Consider the following 26,296-nt stretch of genomic DNA (forward strand, 5'->3'; position numbering starts at 1 on the left):
AAGTTCTTCATATCACACCGTATCATTTAGATCTTCAATGAAACACTAGTTACGGGTTAATCACCAAAACGCACCAAAAATCTGCTTAGCTACCCCTTTTGCTTACAACGATCTGAACCGTTATTCCCATTTTGCATCTTTTTCTTCATGTTTTAATTTTCTTCAAAATATCTTGTCAGACACTCTGTTTGATGAAAAGATGTCACAAGTGATTCGTGCCACGAAGTAGCTGTTAATGTGACTGTAAAGTAATATCCGCAAAAAAGCTCTTCTACCCAACGCCAGTGCGGAAAGTACAACTTTGTGTAACAACGCAAAGAGTGCCCTTTCCCGTAGGCGAATGGAGAAAAGTATATTATGTAACGACCGTGAATGAATTGAACCCGAGTCACAGGCCAGGCACTAAGTGATATTATTCAATGCTTAAAATTTCAAAATTTCGATGTAGCTGTGTCCAAAAATTGCCGGCGGGCCGTTTATTTGACCTCGTTGCTGTGGATGTCAGGGCGAAGGCGTGGGAAATAAGCTCATTTCCTTATCGTTGCGCGCGAACACGTGGGAAAAAGTCTTTCGATTTCATTTTTGAATCGGTAACAATGCAATATCCTCCTAGTCGTTGAAAAATATTGTGCCTAACTTTTGCGGAATACTTTCTTGCACGCGATTGCAGCATGAAGCAGTCAAGCATTTGTTAGGAAAATAACTTTATTGAGAGTAGAAGTAAATATTTCAGAAGGTTGCTTTTTCCTACCTCTTTTCATTGTTCGTTCGGAAAAAAATCAGGAACTAATATTATTCCTTTCAATGATAACTTTTGTTGATTTTCATTGTTGCCTGCTTTGATCCTTTGTTTTTCCGTAACTCCTCATATATTTTGTAAATAAGAGATATAATTATCTGCTATTTGGGGGTAATACCCGTCATGGCGTTATTATCCAGGTAATAATGTCGAAATTACTCCTAAATAACGGCATTCGTACCAATCTATTATTTAAAGATGGATAAGATTACGTGGATAATATAATTTAGTTCATTTCAAGGTATAAAAATATTTCTTTCCGCAACTAGCTATGAAAGAGAGCATTGTGCTTTGTCGCATTTTTTTCTAAAACAGTTGTATAACAGGTTAATAATGGCACGTGAACGGCTCATTATTTACTTAGTGAGCTAATCGTCATCACCCCATTGTACTTTTAATTACGGTTGCCATGGAAATTAATGTAATGATACGTCACCATTGAGTTGTGATTCAGGACGCGTTGATTTTTTAATTTCTGCATAATTGCGACAGGTCCATTGTAATTTTGTAAGATTCAGTTAAATCTAGCAGTGAAAGAAATCGTTTGTATATGCACTGCAGTTGCGAAATACTTATGGGCCTCACGTTTTAGATCCCTCAGTCCTGGGCACTTTAGGGTTTAAACTTGACGTTCGGGTCATCGTGAGGTACTTAACAGTCTTGGTGCAAAATATGCTATTTTAACATGTCGTTATTGAGATAATATACAATAGTAATTTTTTAATAATTGCATTTCTTTTCTTAACACTTCCCAAATCATAATGAACGTTATGTTCGGTTTCTTCATGTGGATTAAAAACATTTTGGGGTGGGAGAAATTACCTCGACATCTGGTATTCCCCCATTTTATCATATATATATATATATATTTTTTTTTTTTTTTTTGTTACTGACTGAATTGAACAAAGCCATGGTGGATCTAATAACAAAAACTTGAATTCATTTACGTCTTAAGATGACCAGATTAGTGTACGCACAACACATGATACAAAACCAAATAAAAATTAAATATGAAAATGAAAATAGTTCACTGTAGAAAACAACTCGTACGTCGACGACGTGACGATGCGGCTGTTGACCGAGAACCTGGTTAATGACTGCTATTTAAAAGCATTTTCCGTCGTGCAAAAACTTGTAGTGCTCCTTAAAAGAAATTCACTTGACTAAATGACCTAATTTGTCCTTGATAACACGACTGCCTACACCTCTTGCCTCGTGCACCCGCTGGCAGCAGCGAAAACAGCAACTTTATTTACTTTAGCATGCAATCGGATGATAAGAGTGAGCTCAAATTGGCCACGGAATTGTGAAGACAGTGCGTTGTTTTAATCTGACTAGATCAATGTGCCGCGACTGAGTGAACCTTCTATGATAACTATATGTTCGGTAGGGAAATATGCTGCACGTGTTCAAAATCCCCATTAAACTAGGTTAATAAAGGAAGTGTTTTAGCATTATTTTTTTTATGTAAAACGTGCGACAGCGTTTTTAGTAGTTTATGAAGAATTTTTGGAGGGTTGTTAGCCTCTTGACCGTAAAGAGGAGCCGCCACCACTGATTAATGTATTCTCAACAGTAAAAGTTAAGTGCAAATAAAGTTGGTGAAAATGATGGTTGAAGGTTTCTCGTCCAGAAATAGCTTAATGCATTTTTACTGTTATTTAATGAAAAGGCACTTTTTAGGGAAATAAGAAGAAAAGTGCCGCAAAAAGCTTGGTCCTTTAAGGTTAGAAATCCAAAGAGGGATTTTCTGAAATTTCACATTGCAAAAAAATTTTTGGGCATCAAATATCGGAATAAATGTGAATAGAAAGCGAGGTTGCCTAGATAGATTTCGCCTTAGCAAACAATAAAGCATTGTTAAGACACCAAACGAATGCAATTTTCGACTAGAAGTGCAATTGTTGCTGAAATTCAGTGAAAATTACACTGTAACTTTAATGCGTGAAGGAAATAGTCAGACCAAGGTAATACAGCAAGTGCATTGAAACTTCTATCGACAATTTTAGGGTAATATGCATGAATGAAATTAGTGCACGAATGCCTTTTTCTGATGCAGATTGCATGAGTGCATAATGCTCTAAAATTATTTGGAATTTTCCTTGCACGATTTATATTTAAAGGAAAATTTCATAAACTAATAATATACATAAAACACTTTTGTAGATTTTTTTTTAGTCATAGATAGTAACAGAAATTCAATTATGATTATATCTCTCCCCTAGTCTTTCCACTTTTCTATTTTCTATCTACTTCTATTTTTAATCAAAAACGAAATATCTGATTTTTACTATAAAACAGGTAGGGAATGAAGTTTTCTATTAAATATGTACAGCTATACGGAATCTGACCGGTTTGCTGTCATGAAAGAGAAGTTGCTTTAACGAGTAGAGACGGGAAGATGAGGAAAATAAAAAGGAATCTGTTTAGAAACATAACCTGTTGCCTAACAAGATATATAACCGCAGATACTTTTGAATTTACTATTAAACTTGTGTAACTTTATATTAATCCTCGAGAAGTTCTGCTCCGGTAACTTTATGAGCACGAAGCTAAAATAATGGAAACCTTTTTGCGTTGGGGGAAAGTTTAATCGCTCTGAGGGGCTTTTATCGAAGAGAATATACCTGCTTCTATAATTACAATATACCCAATTGTGTACTTGAGGTCTACACTGTTTTAGATCGATATATTTACATTGCGGATTTGGTAGTTTTACTTAGGAAATTGGTTACATGCTCTGCTTTGTTAGGTTAAACTTATACTTTCTCAATTAAATCATTTCAAAATTATTTCTAGTCTCTTCATATATGGCTACGATGCATTTAGCGAAAAAAGGAATTGAACGTCCATAGAAAGCGAGCTTGGTCAGTTTTCGCCGCAGAGTCCAGTGGCGTGGTTCGTCTGTTTCTGCACCGTCCGGTTCAGCCGCGATAATTTTTTTTTTATGTGGGACATTCCGTATGTTATTAGATATTTTGACCGTCGATTGGTTTTCTGCCGAAACGTAAATTTCCATTAAATTGGCAGCCTGGGAATCGTATTTCACAATTATCTTCTAAACGGTAACGCTTTAATATAACTCAGTATGTTCGCTCAGTTTCAACCGCGTTTCTTTAGAGCTGTCAGCGCCATTGTATGGCGTTTTTCTTTCCAAAAGCTTCACTCGATGGGCACGTGAGAAGTAAATTCGCACTATTTTTTTTAGTTTAATGAAAACAGGAGAAGCAAGAAGAAAGTTATTGAAAATTCAAGGGGAAAATAGCAATATTTGAAAATCTTTTCGAAGCCAAACCTATTTGATGAAAGAAACCTTTCCATTATTCTATCAAACACCTTGTACACACTAAAACAGCGGCGTATTTACTCTTATTGTTGATTTTCGTTTGATGAAAATTTGGCACGGGATTGCGAAAATCGTACGTCTTTATCTGCCTGAATTTGAGACACTCTGTATATTAGTTTCTATAAAGTTAGTTTTTTTTTAAATTTCACACTGAATGAATATTTTCTAACGTAACTTTGACTAGACGACAGCATGGGTGTTTTCGGGTTATTCCACTGCGGAGATTTTGATTATGTTACGGAATCGAATGAAATAACTGCATTATATTTCGTATTAAGTTTAAATGATATAGATTGATTTCATATATTGACAAAGAGAACTCGTGAAAGTATAATTTGCGGACAATAATTGCTAGAGAAATCTAATAGACAACGTTTAATTGGAAATAAACCGACCATTGACAACCGTGACCAGCGATATTGCCAAATCATGTAACCAATTTCAATGTGTATCAATTTTCCTCTAATTTGCCACAAATAGAATACGACACTATTATATTTAGGATATTCACAACTTTATTAATTATGACCCTCATTTCTTTGAGGAAGAAGGAACAGAAAGAATGGAAAATGTTGCTGACTGTAATATTACTTAAGACAGGGGCGTAAGTGCTCCTGATAATCAGTGCCCTTCCTCTAATTAAATTTTAATATTTTATGTCTTACCTTATATACGTTGTCTCTGTTTTTGCTTAAACGCTGAAAATTTCAAACTTGAAATATTTTTCGCAGGATTAAGTACTGTGTTGAGTTGAAATACATGAAGTAACGAAATAGTTGTTTGGGTCACAAGTCCGGTAATTAAATTTCTTCTCAGGCTGGACAACAATTCGAGTGGAAGAGTAACATTTTGCCTTTTAATCAATTAAATCAAAGTTCTTTTACTGCCTGTTGCAAATTTGCACGAACCAATTTCAAATACAATCACAAGCTAAAATGAAACACATATTCCATTTTAACGGGAAAATTCCAAATTTCACATGATTTCGTGTCACATTATCCAGAATCTCACATAAGATCTCCCACGATCACGTATTCCTAATAAAGGGATTTGAAATTTTTCTTCTTATAAATTTTCAAAACATTTACTGCTAACGAAACTCATCACACCAAATATCATTTAACTTAAACACATTTCAACTTTAATTTATCAAATCTAATGGCGATATCTTCGAGGAAGCTCTCGCTTTCCAACTTTTCCATTAAAAACTTTCTCAAAAAGGAGGTTTAACAAACACTTGTTTTTCTAGGGCATATTTTGTTTGTTCGCTCTCCAATAATGCGCCCCCGTTGCATGCTTTGCGCCAATTCTGAAAGCATTATGAAAATATACTTTAATATATTTTGCATGTGATTGATTATATACCTTGGGCACGTACTTCATTGAGGCAGTTTGCCTAAACAATCTATACGTAAATATATGTAACAAAGCATCATGGAAATTTAATCAGGGGTTTAAAGACCCCGGTTTAAAGTCTGCATTGTAATAAGGTGATTCACTCGGTGTATTCACGAGAAAAGCATTTTGTTGAATAGGATTTTTTTTGGGAAGTTCTATAAATATTTTTACACGTGACTAATGGGGAATTTCCATCAATTTGGACATATTCTAGTTCTCAGAGAAAATTATTGCAAAAGTTCAGTTTTAGCTGTAATATCGCGAAAACTGCAGGCCAATGTCGCATTAATCCTAGACAAAAACAGAAATAAATCACAGACCTTATCCACGATTATCCGTGACACAATGCAGCTCGTTTTCAATTCATCATCCGAAACTGAAAGGTGGAGCTTTTGTAGTTGAAATTGCATTCTCCGCAGATCAGCATCTCTTAGCTCTCAGCTCTTAGCAATAAGCGGTCCCCAACGAGATGTGAATTTCATAAAAACCCCGAACACGGTGGATGGGTATGTTTTGTGTTGGGACAATTTTGTGGCTACTGGCCCTCACTGGCTGGACTCTCGGTAGTGAATTTCCCGAACGAGAGTGTTGCGATTTGACCACTACCGAGCCGACGTCCACTACCGGAACGTTGCTTACGTCTCTGGCACCGCGTCCTGGTAAGTAAAGTAGTGGAAAAATGATTATCACTGTCAATTACTTGTTATATTTGTGTGAGTATCCTCGAAACGTGTTGGGATGAAGCAGAAAGATGGTAACCGTAGTGGACCACTGCAGTGGGCCTCAAAGAGCAGAAATTTTTGGTGATTGTTTCGTAAAGATCCACGAATTTTACCCATGTGGGAAAAGTTTATCTACCTTGTGCAGGGTGGCTTAAAATTAATACTTTCATGGTTGAGCACTAAACCTGTCTAAAGTATATTTTTATGTAGAACACCGATGTATTACAGCAGACGCGTTAAAAGAACAATTAAATTTCCTTTAAAACGATGTATCATGTTCCTATGCTTAAACAGTCATATTTTACTAATAAATGCTCTGTTGTTTATGGTCTCTAAATGCTGGGGTTTATTTTGGTCTATTTGTCGAAGGTGACTCTGGAATGCTACGATAGTTAACAACAATTCATATTTGCGTTTTCAGCTCGGTCACGTAGATAACAAATTATGTTTTGTGGCGATGTAGTAAAACAAATTTATTATTCAACATTATTATGCAGCAATCCGCCTTTTTTCGATTTGAACATTTGAACCTTTTTCAAGTAAAACTCACCGAGAATAACTTTCGTCTTTTACTTAAGGGTTCGAACAAACATTGAATAATGATAATAACAATATAGCTGCTAGGACAGTAATAAATCTGTCCGACAAAAACCTCTCTGAGAGTGAAATTCTTGTTCTTCCCAAAGGTTTAAATTAGTCTGTCACTTCCAAATATGTTTCTAAGCTCGAGCTCATTTTAGTTATAGAGAAAACTGCTCAAGCCTTATCACAGGAACGCCAGCAAGAATTTAGAATTAGGACGAAATTAATTTTAGACAAATCCTATCAAATCCTTTGCAAAAACAGGATTTTAGGAATTTCTATCACACCACAAGACTGAATCTCAACATGTGATAGATCATCGTAATCAGTAAACAGCCGAATTTAAATAAGTCAACGTTGGAGGTGGCGCCCATAAGAAAGGGTAAAGTTGATGATGGTTGCTGAAAATCGAAACGCCATCACAGGCGACAAATTGAACGATTTTCGCCTTTTTTAGAACCGATTCTACCTTCGGAGTCCACTGTTTTGGTTGCATTTTCATCTTAGATATGAAATGATGGACTCGTTCTTTTTCCATGGCTCATCCATGGTTATGGATCGTGGCAAAAACTCGGCTTTATTGCTGCGAAACTTTACCCAACACTCCCTTGAAATCTCCTCAAGGCGCTGTTTTTGTTCAATTTTGAGTAATCGCCGCATCCATCTTGCGCACAAGTTTCTTATATTCGATCGTTCGGTCAAAATGCGATGTCCAGTATTTTTTGAAATGTCTACCGTGTCCGCTACGATGGTCTTCCAGTACAGCTTTGCAGAGATTCTTTACAATCTCCGGAGTGATCACCTGATTGGGTCAACAACTGCGGAGTTCGTCTTGGCAACTGGTGCGACCACTTTTAATCCATGTCACCCAATATTTTAAAGTTGTTAACAGATTCTCTGAGTAGAATCTAACACGGTTTTATTCGTACAATGAACAAGCAACATGATTTGATGGAAAGTGAAGCATGGCTAGCCATAGGACAACTCGAAGCTGGATGAACACAGATGCTTGTTGCTCAAGTGTTTAATGGTAGCCAAAGTGTAGTTTCAAGATTGTGAAATCGATTTCTTGGAATGGAAAATGTTAGAAGAAGACCGGGACAAGGTCGGTCATCAACAACCACTTCCAGGGAAAACCGATTTCTCCAATTGCTCGTGAGAGGAAATTCTAAAGTCAATGCAGCACTTCTAAGAAGTAAGTTTGCTCGTGGTACCGGAAGAGTTGTGTCCACTGAAACCATTAGAAATAGCCTCCATAATGTCGGATTGTATGCCTGGAAACCAATGGTGTGTATTTCACTGACTTCAGTGACGAGCTAGGTTCACTTTAAAACCTGATAATAGACGTGTTTTGATTTGGCCTAAACGCGTAACGTGAAACAATCATCAGTTTATCAGAGGAAGGTCGCACTTTGAAGGTGGCGGTACCATGGTATGGGCAGGTATTAGTCTTGGCGGGCATGCAGATATCCATTTCATTAACAATGGTTCCTTAAACGCCAACAGGAACCTTAATGAAATTCTTCAACCTATTATAATGACGCATGCTGGACCAACAGGTAATCAATTCATGTTTATGGAGAACAATGATGGTTCGCATTGCGCTAACATCGTGAATAACTGTTTGGATAAAATGAATGTTGAGAGAATGGTACGCTCTGTCAATCGTCCAGGCGGAAATCCAGTTGAGCATGCTTGGGACACTTTGGGAAGACGTGTTGCTAGCTAAAATTTACCACTTCCAACTATCCCAGATCTTCGAAATGCCCTAATTGAAGAATGGAATGGGATTCCCCAAGACGTCGTTGATAGCTTGATTGCATCAGTGGCATCGCGATACCAAGAAGGGATCATAGTCATTATTAAAAATTTCTTTTTGTACCTGTTTAATATTGAAGAAAACTACTAGTGGACTGTATTTGTGTATTTTCGTTTTCTTCGCACTTCAGGATTGGTTACTTATTACTTATGGTGAATTCCGTTGGTATTAGCAGTTAACAGGGTACCGCGGGATCTTAGGAGTATGAAGTTATGAAGCTTTGTATCTATACTAACTTTTGGTCCTGGTTCTACCTCTTAAGTACGAAGTTTTAGGGTCGGCGCCCATTGGCGTACCGTCCCTAAGGCTAATTAACAGCCCCTACACGTCCTACCGCCTTCAAGCAGAACGTACCAGATAGCAGGATCAGCCTTTGGCGGTCTCCCAGCTACCATAAAATGCAGCGCTACTCTGAGGCCCGACAAGGGCAAGTACTGGAAATTCCCGACATAAACTACCCTCATCTGGGGTTGGTGAATACTGAAGCTGGCAATTTCCACCCATAAATCGCGCCATTTACACGGAATTATGGGCAAGCAATAAATGGCGGCCGAAGCACAACCTATGACTCCGTGTGTACATGGGCGTAGCATCGGACTCATAATCGGCAAAGGATTTTACAGTCGCCTTTAGTACTTAACAGTACCAAATGAAAAAATTATGAATTCAAATTACATTGGACAATCGCCGGTTTTTAATTTAAAAATTTGCACGATTTTAAACAGGACTGTGACGACTGGTCAAATGAAGTTTAAGCGACAAGAAGAGCTTTATTTTATCAATAAAAAAAACTTCGAACTATAAATATAATTTTTTTCGATGCGTTTCATGCGGCACAAAAAGCTTTTAAGACGATATTTTGACGCATCCCGTAATTGCTTCGACCAGTGTATGCGTCAGGTCGGATACTTCTGTGCCCGTCCTCGTAGCTCGCCAAATGAGCTGAGGGGAAAATAGAACATTTTCCATAATTTCGATTCCTGTCGGATATCTCCGAAAGTGGCGCGATTTTTTCAAATTTCCAGGCTGCTCGTTATTCACTCCCGAACTGCGCACCTTCGCTCCAGTTCCAGCCGACCTTCCATCTTTTAAATGTTACGAAGATCCGCATTGTTGCGCTCCAGAAACGGATACTCTCCGTCCACGAACTCCAGTTGATGTAGCGAATGATTTCCTCGGCGCTTCATTCTGTTTCGATTTTACAAGGTAAAAAATCCTAAATAGGACCGAGGCACCGTCGCGCCGTTACAAATATCCGAGGGGCTCCATAATAAATGGCCAAGGAAGATTTCCATTATTTGAAGTTCTTATGCCCGAGCAAAAAGTTGAAGTATTAGTCAGAATCCCTCTCCATTGTCGCCAATTAATGGCGGAACACACTGGCACGAAGAAGATAAATTGCGAAACATTGACCCGCTCAGGTTCGGATACAAAGCGGACGTCGAGCCTAATTGTGATGGATGATTTTCAAGCGAACGCCTTATCAATGCTTCACTTCAAATCTCTTGGAAAAATTACATTTTCAATCGCTTATTAATGTGGCTCCTAACAAGAGCTGTGTGATAAAACGGCGGCCCGATTTAGCGCTGAAGAGGTATATTTATTCTGAGCAAAATGTTCCTGAAAAGGCTTCGACCATCTTTCATAATTACTCATGTAACAAAGTATCAAAATAATTCCCGATTTGAAAACGGAAATGCATCGAATCTCAAAAGCCCTTCGTGCATGTATTGCCTCCTAGATTACCGACATCTAATCCGCTATTGTGCCTCGTGTTGCACGATCTGACTCGACATTCAGAAATCGATAAAAAGTACACATCCAAAAAGAAAAATTCGGCCGAAGTTCACTTTATACATGACCGCGACAAGTTAACTCCATTGAAGCAGCGAAAAGAAAACAAATTCGATTTCCAAAGCTGGTAAATACAATTTGGACACAACTGATTCTTTGTCAGTTGAAATGAGAGAACTCGGAACTCGATGGAAAATGATAAAATTTCAATTATCCAGAATTTCCGTCTAATGTTACCGTCCCATTTCCAATTGGAAGTTTATTAAAAGACCCACACTGTCGTAAATTTCTTTCCAATTTAGCGAAACCAGGAACTGCGCTCTCAGGATTCAAATCAGCAAATAATCGAGTGCCGTTATTCGGATTACGATTAAATCTTGCATAGACAAGCGTATTGATTTATTGAAATTTACCAACTTTATTTTTAGAACAATTATTCTGAAAATTTGTTTTCTACATAGCACTGGACCAGTCAATTGCATTAGGACTCGTACATATCGCAAATATAATTTATGACGTGATTTAGAGGTGACGGATTGAATTTATGGGTTTCCTCGTCGCCGTCGATTCGAGCTGCCGCGCTGCGAGACGGTTCTCGGAGCTTCTAGAACATTCTCGGGCTTCTCTCGTTCACCTATCAACTTCTCCCTGGCTCGCAAGTGTCCAGGGACATTTCACATGCCTAAAAAAGCAACTAATTTATATTTAATAACCTGATCAATTTTAACGCGCCGATAAAGCGTGTTTGCTTCTTCGTTAGTTGCAATAATAAACCTTGGGACTGTTAGTGCCCCAAAGAGGTCCGGGACGAAACAAAAGATAAGATTCTTTCATACAAAAACAATTCAAACGGCATTCGTTTGAAACATTGCAAAAAACTTGGGAAATTAAAATTAATATCTCCTGTGTGCCCCTCCGGCATTCACGACTGTCTGGCACCTGCTGGGCATACTTAAAATTAAATTATGTAATAAATCTTGAGGGATGGCTCTCTACGCTTCACGTAGGCATTCAAAGAGTTGATGGCGCTTCTCAAAGTGACCATTATTCCTTAAACCTTTCATTGGGGCATATCCCATGCGTGCTCGATGGGATTGAGATCGGGTGATTGTGCCGGCCGAGGTAGAACTTTGATTTGATTCTCCTCAGGAAAGTTTCTTACTACTTTGGCACTACGTGGTCGCATTATCGGGTAGCAGAATGACGTTCTCACCAATTTCGGGAAGTTGTGGACTAACAACAGACCCTAGAGTCGAACTGATGTACCTGCCAGGGTTTAAAAAGTTCGCCACCATAATAAGGTCGGCGCGTCCACCCGGATGCATACCAGTCCGTTCTGGAGAGGTGTCTGCACACCAAGTAGTCTTCGGATACTCGCTCTTTCTCTATTCGGAATTCACCACGCTACATATCGACCACAAAATATGTTAATACTGTGGTGTGTAATTTTTTTAAAATAAAAATTGTTGTTTTGGCTTAAAATTGTTTTATCTCACATTTAGAGCCGCAATTTATTATTTTTAACGTTAAGAAAACAAGTTACAAAATAACATCCATAGAGATTTGCGACATGTGTGTAATTGAAGCAAAGGGACTTCAGTCCGGATTTAGGTATAATTTTACGTGGTGCTTAACTGAAACGTAAACTTACGTATCATAAAATTTTTCCAAAGCTTTTAGAAATGGCACCATGACTATTACATCCAGAAATTTTCCTTTTCCACTTAATTTCCTAAAACCGTGTTTGAACGATTTCGCGCAACCACCACACATGTTCTCCGTTCATTTGCGATTCTTAACACCGAAATCACCTATAAATATTAATAAAACAGCTAAAGCCAGTATAAATTAAAGACGACGAATCAGGTTGTCGAAGGGCAATGCGGGGTAGAGAACAGCAATTTGTCCTTTTCGTAAAAGGAAGGAAAGTGAGCTTTGGGACCTTCACCTCCAGCCAGGGGTGGAAGTCAGGCACCAGAATGTTGAGAATGATGGAGCGCAGTTCGAATTTTACCACGATACAAAACATTCGGTTTTGTTACTGCCGCTAATCATGAGGTGTAATTTACACGGGGTGTTTGCGGTTTTGCGATTTTATTTTTAGTAAATCGTAAGTCGTCTCAAAAGGAGGCAATTAAATCAACGCCCCGTTATGAAGGTCGAATAGTGACAGAGATATAATGTTCCAAACAATTTTCTATAACCTGCGTGTAAGGAAATTATGATTATAATTTGCGGTGGGTGGTGGACGTTGTCACCCTGCATACGATCCTCTCCATCAGACCCAAGATGAAAATCGACGGGTGTCAGATCGGGCGGGCGAGGAGGCTACGGAATGAGATCACTGCGACTAATCCCATTGATTTCGAAAGACAATATTCAAATGTCGGCCAATTAAGCGATAAACTAAAATGAGGAAGGGCGCATTTTAATTTAAATGGAATAATATGTGAAAGAAATGGAATAGAAGGAAGTTTCGTCTCTAGACCATCAATCGTCTTCCCGTCGGCCGTCTAAAGAATGGAGCTGTTACTGACAATCTAAAAAGTACCGTTACATAGTTTACGAAATAATTTCTATTTTTAATTAAGAAGAAATTAAATCGTTCGCACCTACAGGCGCCCTCTCCGATAAAATGTTTTGATGAGTTTCCCGAAAACTTCATTAGGTTGTAACCGGTGAAGCAATTTAAGGAAGAAATCCCGGCTTCCGAATTAGTGAATGCCATGGGGTATTAATTACTTTTTCATAGTTCAATATAAGCGCCCTTTAATTAAGAATTTACTAGAATCCCGGTAGAAGCTTAAAAACAGCTTTGCCGATCTGTGGAAAGAAATGAAATTATTTACAACCTTTAACCCCCTAAATCATGCCAATTTGAGACAGCCTTGAGGGATCAATTCCAGTGGCTCGGCAGCATAAGTCTAGAAGTTTCTCGTTATTTAATTCAAGAGCCTCGTTCAAATGTTTGTATACTTCATGAATACTTTAGACTTCTTACCCTCGTTCATTTCCTTACGGACGCTAAGTTGTGCATTGCTAATGTATTAATTATAATTAGCGTTTACTCGAAACCCACTATTAAATAAAAATTATGCTTGAAATAGCGGCTCTTTCGTAATGGACTTTCTGAAAAATCGTTAAAAGCGAAGGCTCATTTTTGACTCGAATCATAAAATGGTCCTTAATTTAAAAAGGTTCTCGGGTTTAAAAATATGTATCATCGATCATTCGAATAACGTAATGATAATAGATCTCGGATTACAGCATTTTAATGCCTATTTATTGGTTTCTGTAATATTGAATGGGCTATTGTGGGCGCCATTTCAGATTTTTAATGAAGACGAGTGATTTCCCTCGCTGCTTTTAAACTCATTAGAAAACGATCCAAAAGGAAAACTCACGTGTTTTCTTGCTCATTTGTCGATATGATTTCAGTTCTATCCGAGTTGCGAGATGCCGCTGGAGCTCGTTGTAAAGACAAATCTTCGAGCTTTCTTCACCTCCTTGCGAAACCGATCAGATGAGGACGGCAGGAGTAGGGGCGCAGGAAAGTCGAAATATGCAAATTTCATTCGGTTATCGAACGATAGAGGCCTCAAGTATCCGTTAATGGGAACGAACGTCGGAGTATGGGGAAAACACGGGGGCCTACAGAGGCCTAGAGCTGGGCATTGAAATCGATCCAAAAGGGGAATTGTCAGAAGCTGCCAGGTCTTAGAACGTTGTTGTGTTTACGTGACTGATTTCTACTGGGAAAGTTCTAATTGTTTGAAACGTCCCTACCCTTTAGTATGGCAAACAGGTCTGTTACAGGTAATCTCATCAGAATTTGCATATGATATACATATCCGTAATATAACTGTTAATTCCACATGAGGGTTCCATCATCGGGGTGATCACGAGTTCTTCGTTCCCTCCTTAGATTGTCGCGTCGTAGTTCATCTGTGAGTATTTGCACTGTCTTCTTCATAACAGTGCCGTCCTGGACCCAACAGTACCTGCACATATTATCTTAAATACGTCAATGACGAGATGCTGCAATGGGAATTGCAAAAATTCAGTTAGTATAATTGAGGGATGATTTATTTCCTACGTTGGCGATAACGACGCGTAATGGAAACGCATTTTGGGGACGATGGGAACATCCAGGTGGTGAAGCTCTGAACTCAAGATGGCGAGTTCAAAAGGCCAACCCTCTGAGGGGTGTCGTTATCAATTGATTATTATTTATTATTATTAATTTGTTATCATGTTAAATAATTATTCAATCAATAGAAACTTCAAATATGTTTATATGCATTTTTGGGACATTTTCCATAGGTGACTTCAGCATTCGCATCGACGAATGTTTATAATTATTCGAAGTGATAGCGAATTGGTGTTTTCTGTGAGAAGAGGAAATCATTTTTTTGCCGTGAACTGTTAACTATACGAGAAATTTCCAAGATATGGAAAAGTTGGAGAAGAGACTAATGTATCATAAAAAAAAATCGATGCGATGGCGCCACCCACTAAAAGAGTTCTGATCATTTTTGTATGCTGTTGGCCAAGAACTTACCACTCGCACATCGTGAATAGACATGGATTTAACATGAAAATAGTGCTTGTACTAATGACTTTTATATAAACCTAATGAGCTTCATTGAAATTCATTGAAGCATTCTCCAGGTATAGTAAAAAACATTTTTTTCAAGAGGTTTCATATAGGTCTAAAGAGGTTAATAGCATCTAAAGGAGATACTTTTTCAATATCATTTTTGAACGCAGTCTTAATCTGTTGACCCGAATAATCTCGTGATATCATTTTTGACATGCATTTTCGGGACGCCCTATAGGTCCTTTTCGTGTTTATTTTCCAAATGCTTACTAGCAGCATTCCCTTCCTTGTGAGCATTGTTAAACCGGACATGTTTATTCACCTTATCAGTCGTATCCAATTTCCCCCTTTTTTTGCGATTCCTACACATTTCCCCGCCTTATCGCATTCTTCAACAGTTGGAGATTCAAGGAGGGGCTGCTATAATTCTTTTCCAGTCTTAATCTGGGATATTAAGGATTTGCTCTCTCGCTACATATTTGATATTTTTGATATCACACATTTAGTACCTTGACCCCGAGTCCAGTCTGTCGCTTCCTGGTCGATTAAATAAAACAGATTTCTCAACTCCTATAAGAAAATAACGCATAATCAGTAATCTTCATCCGAACAATCATACATACGATTCTGGGACCGATAAGGCACTGGACCTTGCGCAATGACTACCGAAACTAATGGTTTTATTAAGGGAAAAGGTCGCCCCCTCGAGTAAAATTTGACCATATAAAATATTGTAAAAATTAATACGGTGAGTGAATGGTTGCGTGTCACCCCACCAGTCATTGTGCTAATGGCAAGAGGTATGGGTCAACTTTTACGCGAAGTAGATTAAGTTTCCGATAAAAAGTCAAGCAATTTTCCCAAATCATGCTACAAGTACGCAAAGCACGAAAGAGAGCTCGTAAATGCAGGCCGACGTGCTACCGTTTTTCAGAGCCGTAATCGAATGCGATTCAGCATTAAACCGATTCAGCATTAAAATGGCTGAAGGACTGTCGAATGCGACCGGCGATTTATCTGTCACCGGTATAGAACCAGACCAGTTTAAGGTTCGCGAGTAATTGAGAAAAGATGGAGTTAATAAGCTATAGGGTGGTTAAAAGAACGGCGGAAGGAAATGGACACACTGTGTATATAAAACCGGTCGGAACTCGGTAACGATCAAGAATGGGAGGTCGGTTAAATTGGGGTAAAGTGGCGGAATTTAGAATTTCAGCATGTGCCCTTTGACCTTTGAAAAAAATCCGGCTTTCGAAAGTATTCGAAAAAATCTTAAATTTATAAAAATATTTTTATTTTTTCTTGAGATTTTTCGAGGTGATAATTCGAAACGATTGGGAATTCATCGTTACGATTTTTCATCTTCTACAACGTGGCGATGTCTTATTTGAAGGTCGACATTTCGATTTTCAGCAACCATCATCAACCAATTTGACCATCGTGATGCTACTAATTTTTATGGTTAACGAGATCTCCGTGATTGAGCTTCAGAAATGGGCGCACTGCAGGATTAAAAGACCCATTACTTCACGGCTTCATACTTCCTTTCTCTCAAACTTCATAGATGACAAATACAAAACCATATATAGTTAAATAGCTACACATATTCGACAAAAATATTGATATTTCCCATACATTTCCCTTAGAGTGAAACGATCAAATTCTTAACTAAAACTATCAATAATCACGTTTCTCGACAACAATCATTCATATTTTAACCCAAATTTAATGCCGATGAAAAGCCCTTCTAGTCGATCGTAATTCTGAATTAACTTCAAAGCTTCTTCATTATCTTTCTAATGTCCCCTTGTTCGACGAATTTCTTTAGTTCCGTTAGTTTTGCTTTTAACGGTGGTGAAAATTTGTACTGAATGTTGGAAACATCCCCCGCCTTTAGGAACTACCTTGACAAATTGCTTGGTGTTGGGTTTTATATGGAGGGGCGTAAGCCAAGCCTTGTCTGGATCATGTAAACCATTGCCAACATATTTTTGGTTCCTTGAGAGGTTCGTAAAAGTGCCGACATGATTTACATGCAGTGATTCTACTTATGGGATTTGTTAATGAAAGCAGCCCGTCTGCTCCCTTGTGGCCGGCAAGTGTAACAAAGACTCTAAATTCAGAATTTAGAGCAATGTTTAACTAAAACGGCGCGACGAATGAAAGTCCATTTATAAAAATCATGAAATGCTTCGACGGAATTATTTATCTTCGTTTAAACGGAGATAGAAAACCTACTCCAGATCAATGGAAACGGCCAGAAATATGTGTAGAGTCCCAACAAAAGTATTGCACGTATATCCAGCACGGTGATATCGTAAACGATAATAGGCATAGACTTCGTTACATGGAGAGAAGTTGCGCATTGAGACGAGCAGTTTCGTTGTGTAAACAGATCTACGAAATTGTTGCAATTTTTAAATTATTTTCAAAAAAAAAAAACCGAAATTTTCGAAATCGAAGGTGAAAACAGCAGTAACATCCAATCATGGATATAATGGACCGTTTGTTTAAGGTATACGAATAAATTCATCCATATGAAGCTCATCATTTTAGAATCGGTGCAGCTCTGCATTTCAAAGTATTTTTACAGACTTAAATTTACGAACATGGACTGATCATCATGTAAGAGCAAGAATGAATCTTTTTCCACGGTAACTACTCAAAAAAGAGCATTGGCCAATTGTATCATTTTCATTCTCACACGTTACTATATAACGAGGGCCCCAAACTTACACACACGAGCATCCATTAAGACTAACAAAAGAACCTGATAAAGCGATTTCTGCTTTTTAAAAATGAAACATTTCCTTTAAACACCTTTATGTAGACATCCATAAACACTACCGATTATTATGCATACAAGTAGGTACGTTAAAGGCAACCACTATTTGCATATGAACCATGATTGGGGAACGTTCCGTTTGATAAATTACATCACGAGGTGTTTTAAAAGCAACACAGTCGACTAATCATGACGACAGGTCCGTTAATGACCAAGAAATGGGATATTTTGAATATGGATTATTAATAGCTGAAAACATTTATGAGTATTATTTACAAAGCACGTAATAGCCAAAGTCTAATACAAACTTGAACTACTTCTATACATTTGAAAAGGAACACAAGTGCATGTATGTTTTCGACACGAATGCACAAATGGGCTGAAAAATGAGAAGTAATTTAATACGTTAATAACAGACATGTTTTTGGTAGAAAATGGGAAAGACTGAAGAAAAATTGAAAAAAGAGCAAATCACCTTTGACTGAGCTTTAACTATGTCAAAAAGGCACATTAAATGGGTGACTCTAAGGCATCTAATTTCCCTTTATGATGTCAGACACACTCATAACTTACAGAGGAAATTTCGTTTAAAAGGAGCCCGCAACTTATGCAATTTTTACCGTTTTGAAATTCGTTCCAAGCTGACTTTAAAAAAAGTTTATCCAAGGTAAATTTCCATGCAGTTAATAACATGATGGTAAATCCGCTATTAAGGGAATATTTAATTTTGAATTTAATCATCCGCAATTTTTATCAAATATTATGCGAAATAATTGTTATTGTAGTTCACTAATTTAACGGAATTTTTAATTAAAACAAAAAAGGTTCAAGTTTTTAGTTAGTTTCATAATGAGCGAATGAAATAAAGCTTGTTAGGGCTACGTTAATTAATTTGGCTAGTACGATAATGTGCGCACATTTGATATGCACATGAAAACTTTAAAAGGCAGATGAGGTTAAAGCGAGATTAATAATTTGGCACATTATTTCATGAAGTTTAAACCGAGACATCGGGTCGTCAATAAATTTTATAAAAATAAACAATTTAAGCTGTTTTTTCGATAATACCTTGAACTTCAAAAAAACACTAATTATTTAAATATTCATATTAGGAAGAACTAAAGTCGGTGTGGCTCAGTTAGTGTATTTGAAGGTATTTGGATCGATTTCGAGATCGAAACATGACGAAAAACTTTGTGTGGGTAGAAGGGAAGATCATAGAACTAGAAGCATTACATCGACGAGCTCAATTTATGCTCCTACTAACCATTACGTTTAGGCCCAAGAACATGATGCTATTGTTAATCGGGACATACCGTGTTAAAGTTTTTTTCAGACAAAGAAGTGGCGTAACGCCTTTTCACCATAAATTATTCAGTTGGCAGGCTGTGCAGACGTTGGCGCGCTACTGGTGGAGTTCAAATTGAATTATTAATATTGAATATGCTCTAAAATTTGTCATTTGTGGTAATTTTATAGAAAATTTATTGTAGTTTTAAAACTCCTTTATTATTTTAAATGAAACCTTTCATTTAAAATAATAAAGGCCCTAAAACCTGGAACATATTTTTGCAATGAAAGAGGCGACTTTTCAATGATACTCATGGTATACAGGGTGTTTCCTGAGTGCGGTACATAACTTCGGGAGCGTATTCTACAGCTAAAATAAAGGTAATTTTGTTATATAAACTATATCCCAAAAATGCTTCGTTGCGGAAATACAGGGTGTGAAAATTTTATTGTCTGAAATTTAATGTCTCACGCACAGATAAATTAACGGTGTTGGTGACTAGTAAAATGTCGACAATTTCGCTACCAAACAGGCAAATACACAACAAAAAAATTCATATCTTCATACAAGTATTTCTTCTTTTGAGAATAATAAAAAAGAATGAAAAAATTTAGCTACAATGTTTTTTATTTATTTACTTGAAAACGGCGGGTCCTACGGAATAAAGTCAAGAGACATTTTTTCTTCCAAATCGAACACATAATTAAAAAAGGAACAAAATATTGGAAAAGAACGGAGGCGTACCACATTTTCCCTTTAAAATATCCGGCAATTATCCTGCCCGCACGCCACTGGTTCCGCAACAGCCACTGTTTTTCGCGTAAAATACGCACCGTTGCTAACTCTCAAACCCTGTAAAATTTCATTAAAATGTCTCTAGTAGTTTCGGAAATATTTAAAAAATTGTAATTTTTTAAAAAAATTTTTAAAGAAATTTTCACATCCTGTATTTCCGCAACGAAGCATTTTTGGGATATAGTTTATATAACAAAATTACCTTTATTTTAGCTGTAGAATACGCTCCCGAAGTTATATACCGTATTTAGGAAACACCCTGTATGTGAGACTACTTTTCACCTTTTCATGCCTAATCATAAAAAAGGAAATTACATATATTTTTAAACATTATAAAATTGATAGAAATTGTCATGTAATTACTTTCATAAAATTTTCCAAATATCAAATCAACCGTTTTATGGAAAAAAAATCAAAATTCCCATAAACGCGTGAAATGCTCTCATAGACATGCAACGTCACAAAGCGGGATGCTTTAACCAGGCAGCGCAAACCGCAATAAATTGTGAATTACGGGAGAAATTTAATTTTTATTTGTTTACGTTGTTTTTTTATTACTTAATTGTACGATAAATTGATTAGTGCTTGCGCTAAAAGTGGCAAAAAGTTTTCCAAAAGTAAAAATGAAATGTGGATACCTTTCAGAGTAGGGCCATTCTATTGAGATTTGTAACACAACTGAAGGCTGGAAAACGGTAGTTCTATATTGGTAACCTACCTTAGATTCTGTGTTCAATTTTGAAAATTAACCTTGAGAAACCTGATCACTGATAAAACAAATATAGTCATTACAGCGCAATATGTTGTAATATTTATCGCCTAATCGCCGCATGCTTGGCGTGACTAACCTGCCACGGCGCCGCCAATAGGGCTGGAGTGCAGTGGAGGGGCGGCGCAATTATTCCTCGCGCAGCTCTGCCTCCTGCATATCATGCGTTTTATTTTGAAGCACGATCAGAGGTTAACATTTTACGTGTTTTATTTAAAAATTGAAGTTCTCGATTATTCATTTTTGAGACCAATTACCTTTTTGTTGTTGCGGAAAATTTCATCTCTTTGGAGGTCAACTAATAGCGAATTTCCTTTGCTTTGAAACACCTGTAATGTTCTTAACGAAAAGTTTGATTAAAGTGCCCCAGAAAGTTCTAAACTTGGAAGTATATTTGAACAATAAAAGTTACTATTTTTAAAAGACACATTCTCGAGATCCTGTTAACGTTTTAGTCCTAAAGACAACTTCAACCCTGTTAGGGTGATTTTGAAAAAAATTCCATCTATTTTTAAAATAAATATTGCTGTAAAAGAAACGTTTAATAAAAATATGCTAAAGGCCTCTAAAGCTTTGGCTATATTCGAAGCTGAAAAAATACCTGTTTATGACGCATCTTTGAGGCCCCTTTACCTATATACGAGTCTGCTCTTGAGGGCACATGCATCCTTTTTAGGGGGTTATTTTTTACAGTAAATTTTTCCACTTTTTCATAAATTTCACGAGCTTACTTGGGGTTTGATCATGATGATTCCGCAATTCCATCAAGTTTTGATATTTTTTAGTGGTAACATTTTGAAAACTGTGGTCTTCCGGATTAGACAAGTTGGATGAAATCTTTAGGCCTTTATTTCGAAACAATTTATTATATTAAATATAATTATCTCTAGAATATTACAAGTTAACAGAGCAAAAGCACTCGTGTGCGTTTTTTTTTGGCTATTAGAGGTTTGTTTGCGGAATAATGGATATTCCAAAACCTGGTAAATGAGCAACTGCTATTGTTTTTCTTTTTTTCAACGGGATTATGTCGGAAAAATGCAGCACACATCATACATAGGACCTAGTGAGCTTTGTTTGTTTGGTTTCTGGAATAGAGAGGCTTCAGTCATATATGCTATTTTCCATGGCTTGAATTCCAGGTCTATTTGTTTCACACGTGAACATACTGTCCATTTTTAAATGCAACGTTTTCCTTAATATCGCAATCTCTAACCACACGTACATGGAAAAGCTGTCGCGCAGTAAATTTGGTAATTAATTTCCCAGTGCATTTTTTTGCCACTTTGCATGTAAGGTCGCTGATATCTCGTAAATCCATGGAGCAATTGTTTTAAGATTTTCGAAAAGAAATCCTTCTCTTGACATTTATAAGCCGACATAAGCCGAGTTGAAGTATATCTCTTAGTTTCTGAAATACGCGGTCAATATAGTAAAAATGGAAAAGTACATTTGGCGACTGCATGAGTAACCCTGTATACGTGTCTGGTACATCAAAAAATGCATTACTAAGAGAATACTCGACGTGTTCCAGCATTTCATGAAAGATATTTTCATCAATTTTTAACGAATCTATGTGAGGCTTCAGGTCCTCTATGTATACGAAGAGCGTTACATCTGCACCAATTGTTTTTCCCTAGATATAAGAAAATCTCAAATTGGCAATCTTGCCTTCGTAACACCATGAGGCTTCATTATTAAAATCGACGATCGCATCAGATTAGCCCTTTTTTCTCAGCTGGTTCCGCAGATCTAAGCATGAAATTTGAAATATTTGCCAATAAGGCAATTTGCCATGGAATAAGTCTACAGAATGACATTAAAAAATATCCGTTGAACTATAAATTTGCAGTCAGCGTCCGTCGATTATTCTGTTACACATCGACGGTCACCTACTTTTCTAATTCATATTCGGTGGGTGCGCTCTGTTTGTGGCCAAATATTGACTTATCCATTATAAGGCAGAGGCAGAGTTACTTTAATGTTATATTCTTTCTATTAGCACACGAGCCAGGGTGATTTAAAGGTTTACGGTTTTTATAATAACACAAAAAGCTAAAAGATCGCAATTGATTTTTCATTAGTAAAAATCTCATATTTAGATGGGATAATGCACATACGTCAAGCCAACCAAGAAAAAAATCCTCGGAAGTTTGGGAAACTTTCCATAGAAACTAGGGAGGCACGTGCATACAGAGTAGAAGCTAATGGTTTGTAAACTTGGCACCATGATGACTTTCTGGTTATAGCGAAGTTTGTGCCCTCTAGATGCTAGCGATAGTGAACTAGCAATAAACGATGATGAACTTCAGATTTCAACTTGTGTAAATTAGGTACTTATAACAATAATTTGCCTCGCAAAAGAATGTAATGCTCTTGAGAGGAAAATTAAAGCGGTAGATTTCCATGTTGAAAGGAAAAATTAAATTCTTCTAAATAAATTAGCCATAAAAGATTCCATTTCGTCGAAACATTATATTTATGGGAAACAATTTCGAGAAAACGAGCGAAGACGGAAACTAATGAATACAGAATTGATAGCTCGAGAGTCTGTCACTTGAATATTACCGAAAAGTGAAGCAGAAAGCGGATCATTCACCATGATATTGTAAACTACTGTTAAATATTTATAGTTCGGAGAACAGACATTATTTGAGATATTTTCTTGTTAACTTTCGAACCCGTAGAACGAATTTTTTCGCGGCACGTTTTCCCCTTTGTCTTAACGGCTTCCCATTTCCATTACAGTTTTATCGATCTGAGAAGTATCTCCGTTTTTCTTATATTCCCTACGTGCCCGCCACGGCTTTATCGTCGCAATATCTTATTATATAAAAAGGAGAAAAAATAAAACTTTTTGATTTTTTTGTTTGATGTAGAGAAACTAAACCGATTTGGGAACTTAGTGAAAAAACGGATATCGAACTTCCCGACTTCATCATCGGGAGGCCTGAAATAAACTTCAATAACAGTCCTTCGCAATTTGAAATTTTTGCTAATAATTTTTTATTGCAAATACCAACATGTTCGTGGTTTTTGCTAAACATTTTATGTGTTCCTGGAGTGTGGCCGTAGTGTGTATTTGTGACCCAGAAATGGGACAATAATTTTTCATAGTTCGAAAACAATCCCATTTTTCAGTCAATTTATTTCTGCAATAGTGTTTATGGATGTTGGTCGTGACATGGAAATAAAGGTTTGTTTCCCACCGACTCCGAGCACGGGGTTTTACTTCAAAATTTTCAAGTACTTTACGGGGTTGCTGCCTAAAATCAAGCGAACACCGGGGGCGTTTTTGAAAAAAAAAATCGATTTAGTTTTTGCTGACTTTAATTCCGCTCTCTGGCTTTCAAATTTTGATGCAATAAGTAGCAACATAGCTGCGTTTCATTCTTTCTAATCTACCGTTGCCGGTATTCAAAGTAGCGGGAGTAAATGCCGTTGACGACCCAATAGCGGCGTCGCTACACTTTCATGACATCCTTTAGAAGTAAGTTAATGACAACTTTAATAAGAAAGCTCTTTTCCGGAAATTAATTAATTCCTGTTCTCATACTAATCTCATTACACTTTCGGTTAACTAAATTCCTGAAACCTCTTACTGGATCAATGCATTTATAATTTTTTGTTTGATTTGAGTCTCCATCGGCTTTTTGGATGTTTGAAAATTACCTCTAAAATTTCTTTTTTAAGTCTTCGATTTAAACGACTCTGCGTTGAACTTAAGTTATTATTTATATTTAATGCAAAGAGTCCTGATCGAAAGCAAATATCCTGCGAAGGGGAAACATCTCCCTCGTTTCTTATTCATGTAATTCGAACCAAATTTCGTGACAATCCATCGTTGACTGATTTTTACGGTCGGCCTAAACGGTGCTAATAAGTCAATAACATTGTTCCACGGTAATCGCTACTTTATTATTATATTTATTAGACGCCTCCTGGTACATTTAATAAGATTAATTTATTAATAACAATTCATCGTGGATCATTACTGGCTGATACAAGGCTGCAGTTCCCCACATCATGTAGGGTGGCCCAGGGAAAGATGTCCACCGCGAATATCTTTTCTAGTGTTGGTAAAAAAAAAAAAGCACAAAAGCATGTCAACTTTGATAAAGACATTCCCTCGCCCCCCTATCAAAGTTGCGACCAAATGATTCCCAACACAGCATCATTTGTTGACAAAGCTCTTTTAGAAGTGTCATCCCCACAGCCCTTGAAAACTACCAGTTTGAAGTTTTCAAATCGGAAGAAGGGTTGTGTTATATCTTGTTTGAAAGGTAATTTTATTCTCTACATGGCCGAGCTTTTATTGTTTGTTTTTGTACGTCGGTCTCGTAGAAATTACTAAATAGAAAATAGAAGACACAACTTTCGAGAGTTTAAATCCTTCGTACAAATAATGTTCATTCACACGCGACAAATAATTAAAATCCCCCTCCTCGTTCTCTTCTCATCCTTGCAATTTCTCACAAAAGAATGTTTTTTTTTGCAGGATCAAACACAAAACCGACCGTAGCGATCCTCAACTGCATAACCGCGCGTCAGCTGTGCTTTAATGACAGTTCATGCTCCGCTATACTTGAAATTATCCCTCGAGTTTGCGGACCGGAAGTGGGTAAGTAATAACGAGTTTTTGTGTAGCTAAATATTTTAGGTATATCCTCGTAATGAAACCAGGGATAGTGTTGATTTTCTCTCTAATATGAACCATTTTGGGTCGTAAAAATACACAAAAATGCGCAATTTACACGAGCGAAAAATCGCCGTTAATACAGATGGGGTTGTCAGTAGAATGGTGCGTAATCACGTCGTGCGTAAACGCATTGCGCGTGAGCTCGTCGAGCGCGTCCGCATCGGACCTGCGGTTCGGTAAGCTATAGGCGATTTTCCGGTGGAGGGTAATGGGACAGTCAAAATGCTAGTGTTCAGTTCTTTCAAAGGTAAGACACGGGGAAGTACGAATAGGCCACACCCGGAACAAGTTTAATCGCAGAAAAATGCAACGGAATTTTCCTGGTCCCACGTGATAACATCGTAGGAAAAAAACACAGGTAAATTTGAAAATAATGAACAAAACCCGTTTCACTGTGGGCGAAAACTACTTTTCACACTCTCTCAACTTTATTGAAAATTCGTCCCTTGCGTCAAAAATTCGAATTTCGAAATGTATAATAAACGTGCTATTATGTGCTTGAACCAATCTAAATGTAACATATTATGAACTTTAGAAAATAGCGGATCCATTCTAGATCAATAAGACTAAACGAAGTGGGTCGCTATTTAAATATCGTCTATCTTCCACATTTAGTTTTCGTTTATATGACGTGCATAAATATTGAAGTAGAAAGCGTACTTCAAATACCTTAGAAAGTGGATATCTATTTTCCTTGTTCCTTTGTCGTTCCTCTGGGGAACTTTATTATGATCCATTTTACATAATACTCCGTTTGCGCCCTTTGTTAGAGGGGATCGAATACAACAATAAGAACCATTAGTAAATTTGTACGAATGAGCTGGCGTTATCTGGGCGAGGCTTATTTTTGTATTTATTTTTTCTAAATTCTATCCGATGCCTGTTTACGTTTATTCT

At 37.2% G+C, this 26,296-nt stretch overlaps 1 protein-coding gene across 6 annotated transcripts in view; it reads left to right on the forward strand.

Moving 5' to 3' along the window:
* The window catches only part of Gfrl (Glial cell line-derived neurotrophic family receptor-like), a 97,667-nt gene that overhangs the window by 28,540 nt on the left and 42,831 nt on the right, over window positions 1-26,296 (forward strand). For 5 of the 6 annotated variants that reach the window (XM_066285076.1, XM_066285078.1, XM_066285079.1 and 2 more), the window contains exons 2-3: window positions 5,963-6,202; window positions 25,199-25,321. In XM_066285076.1, coding sequence (XP_066141173.1) covers window positions 6,046-6,202; window positions 25,199-25,321 — 280 coding nt within the window. In that variant the 5' untranslated portion in view covers window positions 5,963-6,045. The remainder of the gene's footprint in view (window positions 1-5,962; window positions 6,203-25,198; window positions 25,322-26,296) is intronic. The other variant, XM_066285077.1, reaches the window with a different exon arrangement.

Source organism: Euwallacea fornicatus, chromosome 8 (genome assembly GCF_040115645.1).
Source record: "Euwallacea fornicatus isolate EFF26 chromosome 8, ASM4011564v1, whole genome shotgun sequence".
Classification (NCBI taxonomy): domain Eukaryota; kingdom Metazoa; phylum Arthropoda; class Insecta; order Coleoptera; family Curculionidae; genus Euwallacea; species Euwallacea fornicatus.